The 22,388-nt window shown below is 39.6% G+C and overlaps 1 protein-coding gene across 14 annotated transcripts in view; it reads right to left on the bottom strand.

The window, feature by feature from the left end:
• Nucleotides 1-1,062: 1,062 nt before the first annotated feature.
• The window catches only part of Tle4 (TLE family member 4, transcriptional corepressor), a 140,877-nt gene continuing 119,551 nt past the window's right edge, over nt 1,063-22,388 (bottom strand). For 13 of the 14 annotated variants that reach the window (XM_057777414.1, XM_057777421.1, XM_057777415.1 and 10 more), the window contains 12 exons: nt 20,261-20,380; nt 19,317-19,370; nt 18,758-18,910; nt 17,525-17,657; nt 17,011-17,204; nt 16,444-16,523; nt 8,690-8,939; nt 7,572-7,819; nt 6,366-6,513; nt 5,318-5,468; nt 4,907-4,983; nt 1,063-2,820 (listed from right to left, as the gene is read on the bottom strand). In XM_057777414.1, the coding sequence (XP_057633397.1) occupies nt 2,713-2,820; nt 4,907-4,983; nt 5,318-5,468; nt 6,366-6,513; nt 7,572-7,819; nt 8,690-8,939; nt 16,444-16,523; nt 17,011-17,204; nt 17,525-17,657; nt 18,758-18,910; nt 19,317-19,370; nt 20,261-20,380 (1,716 nt within the window). In that variant the 3' untranslated portion in view covers nt 1,063-2,712. The remainder of the gene's footprint in view (nt 2,821-4,906; nt 4,984-5,317; nt 5,469-6,365; nt 6,514-7,571; nt 7,820-8,689; nt 8,940-16,443; nt 16,524-17,010; nt 17,205-17,524; nt 17,658-18,757; nt 18,911-19,316; nt 19,371-20,260; nt 20,381-22,388) is intronic. The other variant, XM_057777417.1, reaches the window with a different exon arrangement.

Here is a 22,388-nt window from a genome sequence, read left to right as displayed (position 1 = left end):
CTGTAAGCCTAGTACCAGATAGGGGTAGGGTACTGTGTCACATGTGAGGAAAAGAAAAGGGAAATTTCACTCTCACAATGCCCTGGAGATGCCATTGCCACAGTCCGTTTATCAAGCCAGCTCCCCCTGTAGGGCTCTGGGTACCGCCACCTGACTTAAAGCTGTTTTCTGATGCGCAGACTTGTTTTCCCCTTTTGACTCTACATTCTCAGAACCATACTGACAAGTAATTTAACACAGTGGAAGAGCAGATCAAAGCCTGGCACATAGCCAACATTCTTCCTTCCATAACAAATAACAACAGTGCCACCCTGCCTAGAGTCGTATCTTTGTAGACAGTCACTTGGTGTTTTTCAGGTTGTCACTTCTCAGCAGCCTCAAAGGATTTGCATAAGCTCATGGCACTTCACTGGACTTGATGCTTTGGTCTACATGGGTGAGCAAGGCTGGAATCCACTCACTCAGTACCTAGTTGGGCATCCCATGGCTGATCACTGTAGACTACCTTGATGTAGCCAAATCCCATCTTTTAAACTGGGACTCTTTAAAAGTCCTCCTTCCCTCGAGTCATCACAAAAGATCCGACCCAAGATACTTCCATAAGCTTTTGTGTCTTGGAGACTTCTCAAACCGCAACAGTTGGCAATGGTCTAATCTGTCAAATTCGGAATGCTGTGTTAACTTCACAGAGCATTTACAAAAGCGCAGGACACATTACAGAAATCAGCAATGTCCAGTACAATAGCTGTTAGCCTCCATGGGACGACAAAGCACTTGAAATGTAGTTAATGTTACTGGCAAAGAATATTTCTAATATCAATTAGTTCTAAGAGTTAAGTTTAAATAGCTGCAAGTAGCTAGTGTACTAGAATGACAGTACAAATCTAAATGGTTCATATTTTGAAAATGATGGACAGCTTCTAGATAAAAGCATTTAACAAAAAGAGGAGGAGCTCAGTAAATATTTGGTGCCTTCCATAACTTCTTTCATGCCTTCTGAGTTATTTCAAAGGAAAAGGGAAAAAGACAGCAACAATTAAAAACCCATACTACTTAAGAATCTGACTTCAATGTAACTAATGATTTTTAATATGGGGAGTGGCACAAAGAAAATAAAAAAATTAGAAAAATAAGCATTCTAGAAGTTATGTATGTTTAATGCTTAAAAGTCTGAATGCACATACAATCTACCATCATAGAAGTACTGGTGGCCAACACAATGCGTTAGAACTATGTACAATGCACAGTTTAGTATCAAAATCTTTCTACACTGTAGAGTTTTATGAAACTGTTAATGACATCAAACACTAAGCACTTAAGACACCATGTTTTGCTACCACACGAAGAACGTCAATGACAGTCCATTTCAACTTGCAGCATCCACCCATTGCTAGTATGAAATTAAATGATTTTCTACTTATACAATAAAGTTTATCTACACAGTTCTTTTGATTTTGATCCATAGCAGCAAAGGCACTGTACATCAGCAGATCCACAGACTTAAAAGATCTTTTTAAAGCATTCAAACAAAAAATAATAATAAAAAAGGAGTCACATGTTATAGTTTAACAGCAACAACAACAACATAAAAGATAACACAATGTTTCTGGCACAATGGCACAGCCTGTGTCCATTTTAGGGACATCCAACTAAGACATGGAAAGAATCAGAGGTAAAGAAAGCAACTCATCATCCCAGGAGAGTCTCTTCTTTGTGGCCTTCAGAGGAGGGCTCTGTAAAGCCTCCTCTGTGGGCCTCTTTTTGTGAAAGACTTGCCTTTCACAGCGGTAGGCAGACAGCACTCCTGCACTTGCAGCTCCTAAAGAGCATGCCACAAAACAGCCCGCCATGGCTCACAGCGACACAACTGCCCAGAGACACACAGCTCCCTTTGCCAGTAAATTTGGCAAAAATATTTAGAAGAAATTAAGTTCTCTCTTTGAGGCCCAATTTAATTTGTTTATCTGTCTATAATACAATAAAAAAGGGAATTAAAAACATATTACAAAGATACTTGTCAACAAGTAAAAAAAAGAAAGAAAAACATCCAATTATTTTTTAATATAATCTAAAGTTATAGACATATTGGTTAAAGATGCCCAAAAAGACTCAAAGGAATAGTACTTGGCTTGTCATATTCTACTTATTCAGCCAAATTTCCAAGTGTTTTTAATATAAGTAGAAAACAAAACAACCTCATAACAATACAGCAACATATTGCTTCCATGTGTAATTATACATTTCATGTCTCTATACAGTCAATAGTCTACATTTAGTGACATTTTTAATCAGTTCTTTTAAACCTTCCTTTCCCCTCCCTTACCAAAAGTGAGGGGGTGGAGCATCAAATACAATGCACCTTCATTATCAATGCAGGAGCGGACAGCTTTATTTAGTCAGTCATTGTTAGAAAGCCTTCTTTAAACAAAATAAATATATTACAGATATAATACATAATTAAAGATTCCATTCACTGTTAGGTATTCCATGTTCTTCCAAGTCAATAGCTGAAGATTTGGTATCACAGGTTCTTAAATGAGTATTCACAATTCAATAGCAAAGAGGAAGTGGGGCTATGGAGAGGGATTAAACTCCACAACTGCAATGAGTATTGGAAATCCTTGGTTTTAGATGTGGGAGAGGGGGTGGAAAAAAAAGTACAACAGCGCAAAGTGCTACAAGGAGGAGTCCAGTTTGCACGAAGATTTGTCCTTAATAAATAACTTCATAAACCGTAGCCTTCTTGTCCCCAGAGCCAGTGACAATATACTTGTCATCCACAGAGATATCACAGCTAAGCACCGATGAGGATTCTTTGGACTAGGGAAGAAACATATTAAGAATATCACATACAGGTACTAAGAAACAGGATTGGTTATGGAACAAATATACAGGCAACATGTTCCATGGAGCACCCAGAAGCAGGTACGGCAGTCCCAACATTTCTAAATAGGGCAGTACTACAGCCAATCCTCGAATGCTTATCCATCACTTAGACTAATGGTTCTTGCCCATGAGGCATCAAAGAGACAGTTAACTCAATAGGCAGAGTGCTCTGTCAATGAAGCGAGGCCCTGTTTTAAATTTTATTCCTGGGGCTAGAGAGAGCTCAGTGGTTAAGAGCACTGGATGCTCTTCCAGAGGACCTATGTTAAAATTCCCAGTTCCCACATGGCAGCTTACAACTTTCAGTAACTCCAGTTCCAGGGAATCTGACACCCTCCTCTGCACGCAATATGGTGCACAGACATCCAGACAGACAAAACACAAAGTGAAAGAAAATTAAAACCAAACAAAAAGCAAAAAAAGTCTCTATAAAGCATAGAGTTTAGATATGAGGAAACTCTCAACTGCTACTGCCAGGTGGCCTGGATCTGGACTGTGCCACAGAGCAAGTAATGGAAGATGCTAGTAAAAATGCCCAACACTACTAGGATAAAACATAAAAACATGTACGAGTTCAATAGTTGGAACAGAAACACATTCCATTGAAAGGTATGTGCATGGAGGAAATGAAGGAATGAGGGCAGACCCCACACAGGTTTTAAACCAGGACCCTAAAGAATACTTTGAACATTAGAAATTATAATAAATATAAGATGGCTACCTAATAAACTGAATGTCTCTCAAACTTTTCTAACTGTAACTGTTAATTAAAATTCCCAAGTCAGCATATACATAAGATATAATACTTGTATTTTGTTTGTTTGTTTGTTTGTTTTTCGAGACAGGGTTTCTCTGTGGTTTTGGAGCCTGTCCTGGAACTAGCTCTTGTCGACCAGGCTGGTCTCGAACTCACAGAGATCCGCCTGCCTCTGCCTCCCGAGTGCTGGGATTAAAGGCGTGTGCCACCACCGCCTGGCCATAATACTTGTATTTTATATAAAAGACAGAGTCTAATATTTTTTTCTTTCATTTGTTCACCCAAAAGATCACAAAACCTCCAGTATTAAAGTATAAGCTTCAGCCAGGGATGGTGGCGCATGCTTTTAACCCCAGCACTCGGGACGCAGAGGCAGGTAGATATCTGGGAGTCTCAGGACAACCAGGGATAGATACATAGTGTCTCATATAGAGAAAGAGGAAAGGTATAAGGGGTGTCATGGTAGCTGTTTTTTCATGAGGATAGCCTTGCATAGCATTCTATTCTGGATACGGATAACTAATCTGCTTTATGATGACTTAATGTCACCTTGTTAACGGACCTGGAAGTCTGTCGTATTAGTCCCAAACATGGAACAAAAGATAACACTCTAACTACAAATTAAGAATAGGAAGTCATTAACTTGCCTATGAGATCCACACATTTGCAAAAAGAAAGGAGAGATTGTGTGCATGTCTGTGTTTGTCATGTCTAAATTTGAAGTTTTTACAAATAATTTCCCCACAAGGTTCAACTCTTCTACTAAGAACAGCAAATTTATAAAATCAATCCAGTTCAACAGAACTTTTCTGGGATATTCCTGGGAAAAAGAGTTAGTTATATTTAATTATATAATATTAATTAATTATAAAAGAAAGTGAGCAAGAACTAGAAGAAAACCAACAGTACTTAAGGCGTTTAAATTAAAAAACAAACTCAAAATTTAAAATAAAAATGTTTAGTATACATAAACACAAAAATGTCCCTATATGACCTAAAACTCCCACAAAAAATATAAAAGAGGATTGAGTCATGGGTAATCCAGGATTTGCTGTGACATTAAGGTTCAGAAATTGCAGCAAAAGACTAGTGCTATAGCTTGTGGCTGAGCAACTAATCCTCCTCCCCGCTTCTAGTAGGTTCTTGCTTTGCCTGTTAGAAATGGTATCAGGTGCCCAACATATTTTCAGGATGCATGAAGATGGCACAGCTAAACCAGGACAGGTAGCACACAACACCAGTACTCAGCAAGCTAGGTATTACCTGGAATATGCTGGCCCCGTAAGGTGTCCTCCAAGCATTCAGAAGGTTGTCCTTTCCAGTGCTCACAAACCATTTGCCTACAGGAAGAGAGTTTAGTGTTACTTTGTAATTTGCTTCACAGAATGCTGAATTAACATTCCATTTATAACAAATAAGAATGCCTTTGCCTTCCAAAAATAAAGCCCACCCTCCTTCTGGATTTCATGAGTCACTGATTGTAAGGATAAGGAATAAAGTGGATTAAGGCTAGCAATTTACATAGCTTACTAGGGAAGCATGCATGGTTAAGGAAGCTATATAGCTGTAAAGAAAGACACATTAACAAAATAAAAGACTCAACTTGGAAGGAAGCAACAGAAGAACCAAGCAATCATTCCGGTTGATAGAAAATGAACAAAAGGGACTGCTTACCACAGTGGGCAAACTTCAGTGACAGCACACAGCTCTCATGAAGATGCAACTGGTATTTGTCAGGCTTGGTGACATGCAACACTTCCACATTGCTATTCTCCATCCCCACTGCAAGCCACTCTCCAGTTGGGCAATAGCCCAAAGAAAAGATCTGAAATTAAAACAAATGATGGTAGCTATACAGGACAAAGCCTTTTTAACCAGGAGGTATGTTCTTCTTTTTTTTTTTTTTAATATTTATTTATTTATTATGTATACAACATTCTGTCTGTGTGTATGCTTGCAGGCCAGAAGGGGGCACCAGACCTCATTACAGATGGTTGTGAGCCACCATGTGGTTGCTGGGAATTGAACTCAGGACCTTTGGAAGAGCAGGCAATGCTTTTAACCTCTGAGCCATCTCTCCAGCCCAGGAGGTATGCTCTTAAATATAGAGGACATCAACAAAATCTGCAATAGACAGAAGAACCAAGTCTAAGAAATGATCTCTAGCAGATCCATGTTCAAGTATTGTAATGATATTGTTTGTAATCTAACAAATAAAGCTTGCCTGAAGATCAAAGTGTAGAGCTAAGCCACTAGTTAGCCAGGCAGTGGTGGCACACACCTTTAATCCTAGCACTTGGGAGCCAGAGACAGATGGATCTCTGAGAGTTCAAGGCCACCCTGGGCTAGGGAGATTGAATTTGTCTAAAGAGAAACAGAGCTCACTAAAAATGATCCCAGCACTTGGGATCATGTGCCTTTAATCCCAGCACTAGGAAGGCAGAGACAAGAGTGATATGGCTGGAAGGAAAGAGGAATATAAAGAGAGGAGGAGACAGGTACTCATCTGCAGTCTGAGGATTCATAGAGACAGGACCACCCCTTCTGTCTGAGCATTGGTAGAGGTAAGAACTCTCTAGTGGTTGGTGCTCTGCTTCTCTGATCTTTCAGCATTAACCCCTATATCTGACTCCAAGTTTTTATTATAAGACCAATTAGAAATTGTGCTACAAAGCACACATTTTCTTCTAATAGGCTACTACATTACCCACACAGTCCGCACCTGAGAGGTGAAGTCATGCTGTTGCAGCTGCCGCCCTTCACGCAGGTCCCAGGATCTCACAGTGTTGTCTAAACCGCCTGTCCAGAGCTTGGTGCCATCATTGGAAATGTCAATACAACTGGCTCCATCTGTGTGGCCCTGGAATTGCCTGAAAATATAAAATGTAGGGAAAGCCCTTGAAATGTTAATTTTTATTTTAATTCAATTAATTAATTGAACTCAATTAATTGTGAACTCTGCTGATAAAATTCAGTGCAGGCTTCATCTACAGATCTCATTTGGTTTATGCTTTCTAATTATTCAAAATAACAGTAAAACATACCATGTAACTGTGTCTGGCTGTGCAGGAGAGAAAGGACGTGCTCACAAGAAACACCCAATGTAAGTACATTCAGTGTGATCCTCTGCCCAGGGTCACTTCTGATAAAATGTACATGGGGTATGGAGGAAAGAGTTCAAAGTGGGTCCCCACCACACAGTCAAAGATGGCATTGAATATCTGAACCTTACCCGAAAGGTACAAGAACAACAATTATTTTGTTTTTGGATTGAACTTAGTAGTCCTTCAAGATAAGACCATAAAGGGCTCTTTTCTTCCGACACATGCCCTCTCCATCATAGTGAAAGTTCCCAATCTTCTCGTATCCTTTCCCTGATTATAATGCTCATTCTCATTTCTCAATCTATAATGCTGCTGTCTACCTGTTCTTAACTATGGGAACAGTCAATTTAGGCCATGTGAGCATTCACAGCAGTCCATGAGCACTGGGCCCTTGGCAAGAGCCACACAACTGCTGGTGAAGTTGTGACACACGCAGCACCTAAACTAAACCATATACTACACCTTCTCACTGAGGAGTAGGGGCAATGATGGGTGTCAGCAGGCACAGATAACAAATTAAAGATACCTAGTGAACCCATGAGGTACTGACAACATTCTGTATGTAAAAATGACCTTCACTTCTAAAAATCTAAATCAGTAACGCTTAGTGTGTGTGTGTATGTGTGCACGCATATGTAAAACAAAATTCATTTTATAAAACATAGTGGGGAAGCAAGATATTACATTTAAAAATTTTCATTATCTCTAAAGTTTAAGAATGCTGTATTTCACCCAGACAAACATATACACACTCAGACAGTTTTGAGCACCATGTGGTAAATTAGCTCTCTCTTATAAAGAAAAAGTGGATTCAGCAGACCTACCTCACCAGAGTCTGGTTGTGCAGATCCCACACTGCAATGTTGCCATCACTACAGCATGAGAAGCAGACCTTGGAGTCAGGGCTGATGGCCAGAGCATAGCAGGCAGGGGCTGAGGACGTCAGCTCTGCCTTGATGCGTGGGGTTGGAGCTGCCAGGTCCCAGATGGACAGTGTACTAGCTTCCCCTCCAACAATTAAGGTGCGACCATCAGGGAGCAATCTGCAGGAACGGATGTAGTTATCCCTGTTCTACGGAGACAAAAGCCATCACAAAATTACCCATGAGGAAAGAAAACAGCATTAACACGAGAGCAGGAATCCATAAAAGTATTGTGTTCCCTTCTGGTTTAATGAGCCATTTATACTTATGACAATGATAAAGTAGATTAATGCTACAAAATTACATGAAATTAAGGAAGTACTTAAACTTGATCTACAAAATTTAGTACCAAGATATTTAATCTTAATTAGCACCCAAATGCAAAGATCTAGTCCAACTCCCGCTACCAAATTAAGCAGCCGTGGACGTAATCTGCATATACAGATAACATGGGTCTGCAAACAAACCATTACAATTCTCCAAGCTCTGAAGCCCTGGCCTATTTTGCTGAGGATGAAGGGTCCTGGTATTGAAACCACATCATAGTTAAAGTCACTTGGCAGTAGGCACTTTTGGCCTAGCTTTGCTATGTATGACTAACAGGCAGAAATTGTTTCCCCATACATGAGTTTATGGAAATCTTACATACATTAAATTATGTTATATTGAATGTTACAATAAAGGACTGTTCTGGTATAAGGGAAGAAAACTAAGCTGCAATTTCCTGTACAACCCAAGGACAAATGATAACAGACCAGCTAAGGGGCTGGGAAGCCATATGAACAATTGACTTAAAGTTCTCAGGTATGTTCTGGTAGAAGCAATGTGTGAACTCTTAGCATTCTTGAACCAAGTGATTTACTTTTGACCTTGGGAACAGGGTGAATGCAGATTGTACAGATACACATACTATACATGAAGAACTGGACCACTCTGAGAGAAACCCCCCACCTATCTTCTTGGGACTGCTATGGTTCTCTCATCGTCAAGGTCTTTCTTTGTCATCCCTGCTCACTTACCAGGCAGTCCAGTTGGGAGACTGGGCTCTTGTTGCCAGGATGGCTGATGTCCCAGACCTTTACACAGCCCTTGCCACCTGTGTACACGTGCCTTGTGGGATTGCTGATGGTCACTGCACACACCACCTCCCCATGGTTGAGGGTGTTGATCTGCCGAGCATGTCGAGGGATCCCGGGTCCAATGAGGGCATCAGGGGGAAAGGGGACAGGCTGCATCTGGCCATCGGCACTAACGTGAAAGGAGTACGCTCTAGGGCACAGGAAGAAAAAACAGGAGGAGGATAAATGTAGGAAGCATTAGCTTTTGTTTTGAGACAGGGTCTTATGTATACCTGGTTGGTCTCAAACTTACTATATAGAGAGTGGGGAGTAACCCGTCTGTCTCTACTTCCCATGTGCTATGATTAGAGGTATGCACTGACATGTCCGATTTAAGCAGTAATAGATATCAAAACCCAGGTTTCATACACATAATAGAAATACATTCTACCAACTAAGCTACATTCCTTGAAAATGTCATTAAACCATCCAATATAACAAAAGAGAAAGAAAATCCTTTCAGTGCTACTTGAGATCTGTTAAAACAAAAATCAAATTTATCTGGTACAGCACAATAAGCTTCAAAGTCATGGGGCTTGGTCCATAACCGAATACCAACTAGCTGTTTAACAGTTGCTGTGTGACCATCAGCAGTTAGTTACCTAGCCCCTCTGAATTCAATACTAACTTCAAAAGGGAGAGGATGAGTCTGTAGCTTACAGAGAATTAAGTGGGATAGCTAACATCAAATAGACATAGTACCTATTTTTTTCCACTCTAAACCTTCATTGCTTTGTATTTTTCAGTGGTTCCATGGCCTGCACCAGATTTTACCTATAGATGAATTCATTCCAACCAAATCAGTTATTAATGGAGATGACTAAGCTAAAATTCTAAAGCTCTGAATAGTCTCATTCTGTAGATGAAAACGGTGAGATGGCAGATATGCCAAAAAATAGTTATAACACACTGATCAGACAAATTCTAAAAAATCCAAAAGGAATGATAACTTGAAAAGTGTCCTGCCCGACAGCCCCAAGGCCCACCTTACTTGTATACAGTATTTCCATTTCCAGTCCACACCCTTAAAAGCCCTGTGGTGTGTGTTGGGCGCCACTCTGTTGTAATAGGAGGAGCAGGGCTGCGTCCCCGGCACCCGGCCGCCCGCATGGCTAGCTTATGCCCCGAAATAATTACACGGAAACTGCATTCTTTTAATCACTGCCTGGCCCATTAATTCCAGCCTCTTATTGGCTAGCTCTTACATATTGATCTAATCCATTTCTAATATTCTGTGTAGTACCACGAGCTGGCTTACCAGGAAAGATCTTAACCTGCGTCTGTCTGGAGTGGGAGAATCATGGCGACTCCTGACTTGGCTTCTTTCTCCCAGCATTCTGTCTGTTTACTCCACCCACCTAAGGGCTGGCCTATAAATGGGCCAAGGCAGTTTCTTTATTAAATGAAAGTAACTCCTCCATCAGGTGTGAAAACATTTGGCTTTAAATCTTCATCAACAGATTCTACCTTTAGGACACAACTGTTAGCAAGGGAATAGTGAGGCTGCAGGGATGCAGGTCAACTTTAGGAGAAGCAGGTGCCAACAGCAGGTGGGAAGGTGCTGAGCTTATCGTGGTAGCTCCTAGGTACCACACCCCTTTTTGAGAAATATGTACCATAGCAGAGAAGGCATTTATGGGTGTATGGAAGACAGGGACTTGGACTAAACCATGTGCAGGATAAGAATCAAAGCTAAGATAGTGTGGTGGTTTGAATGAGAAATGCCCCCAAGTTCTCAGGCATTTGAATACTTTTGTTACCTAGTTGGTGGCATTATTTAGGGAGCTTTCGGTGATGCACCCTTGCTGGAGGAAGTAAGGAGGGCTTTGAGATTAAAAGCCTCCTGTCACTGCAGTTTGTTCTGTTTCCTGCTTGTATTTGAAGATGTGTGTTCTTAGCTACCAGTTGCAGCCACCATACCAGGCTCTTACTACTTCCTTGCTATAATTATAATAGACTCTAAACCCTTTGGAATCATGAGCCAAAAGGAACACTTTCTTCCACAAGTTGCTTTTAGTCATGGTGCTTTATTATAGCAACAAAAAGTATCTATTATCAATAGTTTATAGCTCTTTACTGCAAAAGTCTAGGCTGGTCATGTTTACAAAAAGTTAGCCCATCATTGAGGGTATGTCACAGCTGCTTAAGGGAAAGGTTGAAAAAGCTGAGAAGTCAACAGAGTATTTTCTAAGTCAAATAAAGAGGATAAAGAGGACTTGGAGTCACGCCAATTGTGACCTCAGAAGAGTGAGCTTATGAGGAATATGAACACAGATGGGAATGCTAGGTGCAAGAGCTACAATTCATAGGACCTGACTTATGAATAAGCAAGAAAAAGCTTATTCTTTTTTTTTAATATTTATTTATTTATTATGCATACAATATTCTCTCTGTGGTGTATGTCTGCAGGCCAGAAGAGGGCACCAGACCTCATTACAGATGGTTGTGAGCCACCATGTGGTTGCCGGGAATTGAACTCAGGACCTTTGGAAGAGCAGGCAATGCTCTTAACCACTGAGCCATCTCTCCAGCTCCAAAGCTTATTCTTTATACTGGAAAGGATGCTTGGATTCTGGAAGCAACACTATGGGTGATGATGCAAGCTTTTAATACAGGCAGTTAAAACTGAGTAGACAGATTTTTTTTTAACCACTTAGCTGTTATGTTTTTAATGACAATTCCTTAAAAAACAAAAACCCCTTCCAAGGATCCCTTCACTAAATAAGTTCTAAAGAACTTTGAGAATTTAAATAGTTAAACAACTTTCCTTCAAGGTTTTAGCAAAATTTCCATCAATATAATACTCTGAGTACCTACTATGTGACTTCTGGAGCCCAACTACATGAAGGACTGGAAAAAATACTCTCTAGCATTTTTATTACTAGGACAGCTTGGCTTGAGTTCAGGCTTCTGGGGGAACAATGACAGTTTCCATTCGTGGTGGTAGTGGAAACTTCTGGTCAAGACTGAAGGAAAAGAACTGAGCACAAGGCTCAGAAGCATGGTGAGTCAAGCAGCTTGTAATTCTACAGTAGTCTAACTGCCATGACCCTTAGACCAAGGTGGCTACTGCTTTTTTTTTTTTTTTATTTATTTATTATGTATACAATATTCTGTCTGTGTGTATGCCTGCAGGCCAGAAGAGGGCACCAGACCCCATTACAGATGGTTGTGAGCCACCATGTGGTTGCTGGGAATTGAACTCAGGACCTTTGGAAGAGCAGGCAATGCTCTTAACCTCTGAGCCATCTCTCCAGCCCCGGCTACTGCTTCTTTAAACATTCTTTTTTTTTTTTTTGGCATAAAATTTAAAAGTTCTCATATATGTTATATACATATATATATATATATATTAAGATAAATTTCAACCTTAAAAGTGTAAAAAGAATATAATTTTAAAGAAAGATCATTTAAAAAAATTTGAACACCTAAGATTTCATTCAAGATTTATAGACAGCAGTGTCCTAACTTACATTCTAAGTACGATTACACTCCTGTGGCTTCAAGGCTGACATGCATGCAGTACGAACCCTCACCTTATCTACTCTACTACCTCTGCTGGCTACTACTTGGACACTGTTAGCAGCACCTAAAAAAGTCTGTACCTCTTCTCTAAAGGAGCCCTTTCATCACATCTCAGTTCACATGGAACCAGAGCATCTGAGTTGTTATTTGATTAATCCCATGACCTCATTATATAGTCACTGCTTGAAACAGACCAATCTTTCACGTTCAGAGTTCTTGGTCAACAAAACTTGTTAGTCAGTCAACCAGTATTTGCAGAGCATACACAGGTACACAGAATTTTATGGTAATTGATATTTATGTCTTCAACTCTCAAGGAACTCAAAGTCTAATTTGCCTTGTTTCCCTTATTAATCAGCCAAATATTTACTGAACAACTTGGCTATGGAGCCAGCACTGTTTGATGCAATTGGGACATTTGGGTTGTAGTCTGTAAGTTATAGGAGGAAGAACCTTGAGCTTTATTCAGCAGATAGAAGACAAGAACAGAGCCAAGGCCAGCCAGGTGTGCTTAACACTGAAGGGTAGGTGAAATGAGAAAAAAAGAACACAAGGAGACACTAAGGCAACAAACAAGTGTCTATGTAATACTGAAGTAACAAGCAAAGGGAAGTTAGAGAAGGAAGAAATCAATGTACATTTATTTACTCTTTGAACAAACCAACATTGTGAGCATCAATGGTGCCTAAGTAGTATTTAAGGGATTGGAAGTTCCCCTCCCTCCCTCCCCCCCTCCCCTCCTTTCTTTCTTTTTGGAGACAGGGTTTCTCTGTGTAGTTCTGGCTGTCCTGGAACTAATTCTGTAGACAGGCTGGCCTTGAACTAAGTGATTCATCCACCTGCTTCTGCCTCCAGAGTACTGGGATTAAAGAAATGTGCCACCACCACTACTTTGGAAGTTACTTCTTTAACTGAATATTCATTATTTGATGGGAATGCTATCTGGTATAGTCACTGTGAAAATCAATGTGGGGGTTCTTCAAAAAACTGATCTATACCACCCTTGGTTTATACACAAGGGATTCTACATCTCACTACAGAGATATTGCTCATCCATTTTCATTCCTGCACTGTTCATAACACCAGAACATGGAAACAGCCTAGATGTCCATCAACAAATGAATGGATAATGAAAATGTGATATATTTACACAATAGAATATTTATTCAGTTGTTGAAAAAAATGAAACCTGCAGGTAAATAGATGGAAGTAGAATCAGTCATCCTGAACGAGGTAACTCGGACCCAGAAAGAAATATTGCAGGTTTTCTCTTATATAAAAACGTAAGTTATTAAGTTTTAGATGTCTGTGGTCCATATAAAATATCTAGAGGTTAGGTAATTACACTAATAAGCGGCTAAGAGTTTTCCAAGGACGGGAAAGCAGAATATAGTGTTATAAAGGGATAATGGAGATATCAAAATAGAAAGATTAAATGGGGAGAAGGATGGGAAGGAAAGGTAGAAAAGGGAATATGGCGAGGGATAACTAACACTTAAAACCTTTTGAAAAACCATATGAAAACTTATTGTAGAAGCTTCCTAAGATATATACATGTATAAAAGGAATTTCAATGGAGTTAACATAATAGTAAAGATAATAATCCAACTAGACACCATATGTTACCAAACAAAACCCCCAGTACCAGGAACGTGTTACGACTTTTTGACTAAAGGCATTGCATAGCCAGCCCTGCCCCTTGGCCAACATTATAGGCTATTGTCAATGTTACTAGTTCACTCCACAACCTGATGGTTAGAACTTATTGCTCATGACATCACATACTTACGTCTCTGAATATGCAAATATTGAGCTGCTGCTCAACTACAAGCTTCATGCCCTATTGATCAGTGTTCACAGTGCTGGAAGGCACTAGACTATGCATCTTACAATCTCATTCAGCTATGAACCCTTTGAGATATAATAGTGACTTGCCTGGAAAATGTACCCCAGCAAAATATACTGATTACAAGTGAGACACAAATCTTATGGGAGTAACTAACTACTTTTTTATTATTGTTAAAGTTAAGGTTCACACTTCATGAGATGGAACTCATAGTGACACTGTTGATTAGGCCAAAAACCCGAGATGAGATAGGTCATGGGCCTTAGGGGAAACCCTACTAGTTATTTTGCTAAATGAACATAGCAATAAAACAACTCTTAATGACATACTGTTATACCCACAGATACTCATTAGTGCATTGCTCAGTCCTTATCAGAGAAGTTGCTTCTTGCAGATGGTAATTAACATAGAGACCCACAACTGAACAATGTACAGTGTGAAAGACATAGGGTGCTCAGTTCCAAACGTGATGTTTGTATCACACCTCTCCCCTCATAGGCTCAGGGATCTATGTGGAAGAGGAGGTGGAAAGAGTCTAAGAGCCACAGCTAGGAGATGATTCCAAGGAAATAATATTTTTTGACACAATAGACCTGATGCACATATGAACTCATAGCAACTGTGACATCATACACAAGACAGCAAAAGTTCAAGCTAGATAAAATTCCAGCATGGAAAAGTGGAAGTAGGCACAGAGTACCAAAATTAAGCAAGAAGGTATTTACAACTGATAGCTGAGAGGGAAAATCTTCAATGGAGCAATATTGCATGTATCAATCATTCTGTAGGGCAGGTCTCATGCTCAGGAGTAATCAGCCAATACAATATTGAATCCACATTTATTTGTGTGTGTGTGTGTATGCTTTTTTTTGTTTGTTTTATTGAGAAAGAAAGACCATGAAGTTGGGTGGTAAGGAGGCTATGGGAGGAGTTGAGATGGGGCAAGAATATGATCATAATATCTTGCATCAAAAAAAAAACCCAAAAAACAAAACAAAATAACAAAAAAACAAAACAAAACAAAACAAAAACCCCAAAACCAAAAAGGCCAGCACCAGCTATGTTCAAGTTATACCAGTTGGGACTTTTCAACCCCACAATTATGAATCAATGCATTTCTAAACATTATATTAAAAGAAAACAAAATTAAAAAGTCCTATTGTGATCTGCTTTTACAGAACTTATATTTAAGTGGGGAGATGCACACAATGGCTACAAGTAAGCATTCAAAAGCTGGGTCCAATAGTATCTCTCTACTATCAGCCCAACACTTACAAGGCAGAGGCAGAAGGATAACAAATTCAAGACCAGCCAGCTTGGGGTACACAGTGAAACTCTACCTAAAAAAAAAAAAAAGAGGAAGATGACAGTAGAGAGGAAGGCAGAGAAGGATGTTATTTGTACAAAGCGAGTATGGCAGAATGCTCTGTTAAGAGGGCATCTCAACAGAGACCTGAAGTGAGACAGTGAGTCATAGAAAATGTTGATAGAGGGTCATCAGTGAGAATAAATGCCAGAGAGACAGACTCCGTCACGTGTGGATAGTCAAGACTAGGGATGCAGCATATGTATGGCAGGTACAATCTCAGCAAAGATGTAATCAAAACTGATGTGTTTATGTGTTTCCTAAAAGGGAAGAAAAAACACTTTTTTCCTCTTTTCTTTCTTTTTTCTCAAAGCCAAATACTCACTTTAAAAGTTCTTTCTTTGAAGAACAATCTAATTAGAACTGTGTTTAGGTAGTGAGGAAAAAAAAGAGTGCAAGTGTACCGAAACCAAGACTGTGGAATGGGATGCGGTGAGATTACAAATAGAAAAAGAGGCTAGAAGAGGTGTGTTGTACTCGGCCTGTTATCATTCCAGGGCAGTGTCAACAGACATTCCAAATGCTCAGTTAACAGTAAAGAAGCCAATGAGCAAGCTACCTTTTCTGGAAATAGCACTGAGCAGAAGACTGTCCTGTTTTCTTTTCTTTTCAGTTCAGCATGTCTGTTCTCTATATGTTCAAATTCTAATTATCTAAGTTTGCATATAAACATCACACTTTCTGAACACTACTGCCTTGAAATCAGTAACAGACATGGAGAAGCACTGATTGCCAGAGCACTTTCACAACTTACATTTTTATATGAAGGCTTGATTTTAAACTAAAAACCCTATGCCTTGTCTTTTGCTAAGAGAAAATGAAGCCCTATTCCTATTCAGCAATGCCCAAATTCCAAAAGTAAGGCAAGGACTGACTAGAGCTTGGCAGCATAAATCCAAAGGGACAAAAGGTACTCACGGTTTTCCTCCTGGAATGCCTGTCAAGTTTGGAGGTATTGCTGGCACACCACGCATATGATGGTGTGGATCAAATCCCACCTAAAATTGTCCCATGCAAAACAAAACAAAAAACGAAACATTCATTTGCTATACCTTGAACAATATGGCACTTAAAGCCTAATATACATTATTTGAAAATAAGATTTTAGAGACATTTACAGAAGTAATTATTGATAAAATGAAAGAATGTTTAGGATTTAAAGGGTCATTTATTCAGGACAGGAGAATAGAAAAAAAAAATCAAACTACTGACTGTTGAAGTTTATTACAGAAACAAAAGGTTTTTTATTTTCTTTGGGGCCCAATTTTATAGTTTAAAATGTCAAAATGATTACTATATTTTAAGAAGTCACAAACTTTCTCATCTTCCCAAAGAAAATAATCAAGACATAATCCACATATCTTAATTTATACAGAAACATTATGATTCTTCCATAAATACCTTTTATTATATAAACTAGATTAAAAAGAATACAAGACAATGCTGTGTGTTCCCAAACTCTATTATAAAAGCAGGTAAACATACCACAGGTGATCTTCCATAGGCTGCTGCAGCTGCGGCTGCTGCAGCAGCTGCACTCATCTGGGGGGAGATGTTGTGTAGCCCAGCATAAGCAGCTCCAGGGCTGGTCAGCTCCCCATTCATCCCAGCATGGGGCACAATCCCAAAGGGGGTTGGATATGGACAAGGTACAGCCATGGGCGTCCTTAGGCTCGATGCTGAAGAGAAAACCAAAAACACAGAAAACTGTACTAGCGCATTGTTTGCTTAGTTAAGAACATAACCCATAATTCAAACGAACTCATTTTACTATTCTCAAAATTATTCAATCCTTTTGGGTATTTCAATCATCCATCCCATTTTTCTGAATACTTAACACGTGCTAGACATGGGTGGGGTCACATGCTTAATTTCGAACATTTACTTTGTCTAATGGTCAGTGCTGGTTATCACTACTTTTAACAGATTGCATTACTTAAGTCACTTAAAATCTTTTTGAAAACTGAAGTAAGTATACAGTATTTCCCCCCTTACTAACCTAAGGGGTCCACACCTGGTGGCTTTCCAGGTACAGGCCTCAATCCGGGAGTAGAGTTACTGCCAGGGGTAGGTGCATCAGTTCGCGGAGTAGGAGTATTGGACTTTGAAACGGGAGTAGTAGATTTTTCATTCTAATTAAGAGATGGAATATATCAGCCAGGAGAATTTGATTTTAAGAGTTAATTTAATACTAAAACAGTACGCAAAACAAAACAAAAAAAGAAACTTAAGAATTTCTTCAGCTTCTCTTATATTTTGTATTGATTAAAAAGTAGTTGACAAAGACTCAGAGAGGCTCACCACAGAAAAACCTGCACTGAAGCTGACCTGAGGTCATTTCTAGGAACCTGATTTCAGTCAGAGGTCAAAGACATCCTGAACGTGGGCCACATGCTGGTGGCCATGGATATGTCAGGCTCCTAACCACTGTTGATGTCCTAAGAAGTATCCTGGATGATTAGCTCCTCTTAGAAACTCTCACATGAAGCATCATGTAACCCATAGTAGAAAGGAGAGGCCATAAAGAGACAAGCAGAGTTCCAGAAGAAAAGACAAGGGTGTTGAACCCAGACTGTGATCAGGCTTTCCATCCATCATATCCATCCACACATATATTCTGTATCTGCACACAAACTGAAGAATATCCTATCCTTTAGTTGTAAATTCAAAAGGTCACTGAAAACTTCATATGCCTTTTTTAAAAATGAAAAACGTGTTGGGGTGAAAAAAAACAAAAACAAAAACAGGATTTGCTACACACAAATGCAATCAACTCCACAGTTGCAGGCAGAGGTATAGGGACAGGCAGTTCAGTCTGGCATTTGTGTTAAGTCAAAGCAGACTTTTTATAAATGACAGAATATTTCTGAGGCAGTAGCTAAAATTATCACAGCTGTGCATAGCTTGGCAATTCAAATGCAGCTCGTAATAAAATGACTAACACCCCAAACCAAGGTCACCACAAACCACAGGCAATAAGACCACCTCCCTAACTCCAGTGTGATGTTTCTCACCCATTATCTCTCTTGTAAACGTACAGACTCAGGAAGCAAATGCCATCAATTTAGTAAACCTTTCTGCTCCAAAACATCTTTTCTAATTAAACTTGTATCTGAAACACACATGCATCAATCGGAAATTCAAGCCCTAAGAAAAATGTGAAATATATAAAAAATAAAAATTCAAAAATTATCTTGGAAGTGGCAATTCTGGTAAGGATGGGGTAGCTTACAAGGCTAAGCTCTTTGGATTTGGAGGAAGGAGTACTGCTGGAAGATGCAACAGAGGCAGGGCTGATGGGGGCATCTTTCTTCAGGAGGCGTGTCTTGTCCAGGCCATTCTCTCTAGGGGAGTGTGCTGGGCTTCCTCGAGGGGATGATGGATCCTACAAAGAAAAAATTTAAGACTCACAACTGACTCACAACACCAAGGTCCTTGACTGGGGAACTCTTCTAACTGAAAGCATTTAATAGCTTGCATAAAAATACAAAATGTTCTGAAAAAGACAACAAAATTAACTGAAATTGCTAAAGGAAACATCTGGTATTGAGGTCAGATTCTAAACAACAACAAAAAGTTCACTAATCTGCAAGGAACATCAGTACAGTCAGGAGGGCGACCACTGACACCTGTGACCTTCTTGTGGTGGAAAAGGGTAGTGTCAATTGAAAGGAAGGGGCAGCACTTGAGAGGCCCAGCAATGGACAGTCGGTAATAGATTCTCAAAAGTAGGCCACTAGCCTTTGTTACAGCTGCAGAGCAGCAGGAAGGGAAGCTAGCCACAAACATACCTCATTGGACACATCAACTACTAAGTTGTCATCACTCTTCTCACCATCACTGTCCTGTATAGAGAATTGAGAAGCATTATCTCTAGCCCCAGTAAAAACAAGCAACATCACAGTTTCAGCTACATTTATGTGCCCACGCCAGGTCCTTATGTGATGTGATGAAAATTGTATCAAACAGAGTTATCACATTTTACAATGCACTCTACAATGTACTCTTCCTTATTCTTCATGTTGATGTTATGAGTTAGGAAATGATTCCATTTCCCATTCTTGAAAAATGGAGTACAATAGCTTGCTTACTACTCTAAAACTCAGAACACAAAAACTTTCACACCCATCTAGACACAGACTATAAGTGTGGCGAGGCATAATTTGGTCTGGCAGCATTTAAAAATTCTGAGCAACTCATTGCATAGTTAAACTGTGAGATAAAAATCCAAAGTCTGAGCATCGTGTGAAGTTCACAGTCCTACAGGGAACCAGCTGATGGGAAGCAGAGCAACAAATACCTGCCTCCACACTTCCTACCCAGCATGCTCCCTTCTCTTATAGGACCTGCCACTAGAGGAAAACGAGTATCAGTTCATGTGAAGAACACTATGGACGTCTAAGCTAACCACATAAAGTTCTGGAAATAAACTACCCTAACAAATAATGTCGTAGTATACCCAGGTCTTAGATTAGATGTTATAGAAAAGCACTGTGGTCATGTATACATATGTACACATATACATGTATGTTTGTGCACATAAACATACACATATAGCTTCAGCTAGTTGATGGAGATAGCTTGAGACACAGCTATAAATACTATATTTAAAAAAATCTCTTAAAGGATATTGTTATCCTATGTTCTACAATTGGCTGGTAATGGTTAAAATTAGCAGCTGATATAATGAACAAGACAAACTGGCCTCCACCAAAGCAAAGGTGGATGAACTTACATAGCGAGCTGCAATTTCCTTTTCTTCTGTTTTCTGTTTTTTGCTCTCTGAAGAATAGTCTGTAGAGTTCCTGTGTTTCTCAGAACCTCGGAAACTAGCTGATGGGGATACCGAAGAGCTCTGGAATTAGAAACAGACACTGGGTTGAAAAAAATCATTCACTTAGAAGAGCAATTAAATATTTATTTATTATTTATTTATCTATTTATTTATTTAGTGCTGTAGTGCATGCCTGGGGAGCTGTTAAAGGGAGACAGGAGACAGAGGAGGAGATGAAAGGAGAAAGACAGAGGTACAGAGGAAAAGAAACAGAGAAAGACAAAATAGAAAGATAAGTAAAAAGAGAATAAAAAGGACGGCAGGCTGAGTACGAACCCCAAAGAGCAGATCTGGTCTCGAGTATCTCAAGCATCTTGCTCAAGACTTACACAAAGTTGGGAAAGGGAATGGAACCCAGGGAAAGATAGGCGTGGCTTTGTTTTGTTTTGTAAAGTTTACTGGCTGACACAAAGTAGGTATTTGAAACTTCCACAGAGAAACTAAATACAGTTGAGCTTAAAGGATAACCAGTAGTTTTTCAATTAAAAAAAATTAAAAAGGAGGAAAATAATCATTACAGGCTTGAGTAACCAAATGTGGTGGCCATGTGATACATAGGCCATAATTACAGAATATTTTACTCAGCCTACATCTACGGCCTGGAACATGCAGAAGCAAGAAAAAAAAATGCCTGCAAACATCAACTGTGTTATTTCTTTATGTTCTTCATAAGCCTACTCATTTTGTTTCTGGAAACCCTAAACTCATTGTGGCCAGAGCAGAGGAAGTGGGTTCATGCCTCAGGAAACCACAGTAAGGGGCTACGGGCCGTAGGCTCAGGCCACAGGCTTGATGTCTGTTCTTTCAACAGGCACTTAACCTGAGGTGTCCCCTACCTTGGTGACAAGACTTGAAGCCTGAGAAATGTGATTCTCTGCCATGAAAGTCAGCTGATTATTGAGCATATGTATGATAGCTTAAAACTATGGATGAAAAAGTGAAAACAAAAACTACCCTCAAGAATCTGTCAGGCCATGAGCTAGGGAGATGGACCATTGGCCTTAGTGCTCCTCTCTAAAAACTCCATATGAATCTGGAAGAAACAGCGTGTGCCTATAACTCAAGCCCTTCTACAGGGAGACAGAAGGTAGAGACAAGAGAATCCCAGAAGGTTAGAAGCTAGATGGTTTCCTGTACACAGCAGGACACAAGAGACTTTTTTTCAAAAAAATTGAAAGGCAAGGATCAATAAATAATACCTCAAGTTATTCACTAATCTACACACACACACTCTACCCTTAACAACCCCCACCCCAATCTTGGGCTAAATGACAGAAAAGGCTTTGGTCATTGTTCACTAAGGACAAAAACTAAAACAATCAGATGATTTTTGTTTTTATGGTGATGGGGTTCTAACCCAGAGCCTCCCCCATAGCAAATGTTCTCTACCATTTAGCGACATCACCAGCTCCCAAAGAAATTTAGGAGACTAATTAACTTAAGCGTCTCTAAAGACTTCTAGTTTCAGTTTATTTCTAAGCCATAAGACTTGACATTTTTGCTTCCTACGCTTACTAATTCCAATTTGGTATTGTTTTATAGTCACTGTAGTAACACACAAAGACACTGGTTTCCAGTCAGAACTTCCTATCTAGTTATTACCCTTAATACGTTCTCCATACTTTTAGAATCTTCTATTTCCACAAAATAGATTCAGTCATCTATCCTTAGTCTTCTTTTAAAAAGGCAACTGGTTTTCTACAACTTTAGAAAAGACATTTAAACTCCTGATTTTGACTGTATTCCAAAGCACCCACTATGAGTGCCATTCCATGGTCCTGGCCCTGCCCTGCTGCCATCAGTGCATTGAGCATGTTCCTCAGAGCTCTATGTATTTTCACAGCATCTTTATCTTTCTCCATGGGATTACAGAGGTGCCCTTTTGCTCAGTATCTTTTAAAATCCCTTCCAACATAAAATTCAACTCTTAAGGTCTGTTTTCAAAGCTTCCTCAGATGCTTCCTGGCAGAATTAGTTACTCCCTTCCTGTTGTTCCCTTAATAAGCTGTTTATTCAGTGAACAGAGCAT

This window comes from Chionomys nivalis, chromosome 8, assembly GCF_950005125.1.
Source record: "Chionomys nivalis chromosome 8, mChiNiv1.1, whole genome shotgun sequence".
NCBI classification, from domain to species: Eukaryota; Metazoa; Chordata; class Mammalia; order Rodentia; family Cricetidae; genus Chionomys; species Chionomys nivalis.
The sequence above is the reverse complement of the archived record's forward strand: the minus strand, read 5'-3'. Positions and strand labels throughout refer to the sequence as shown.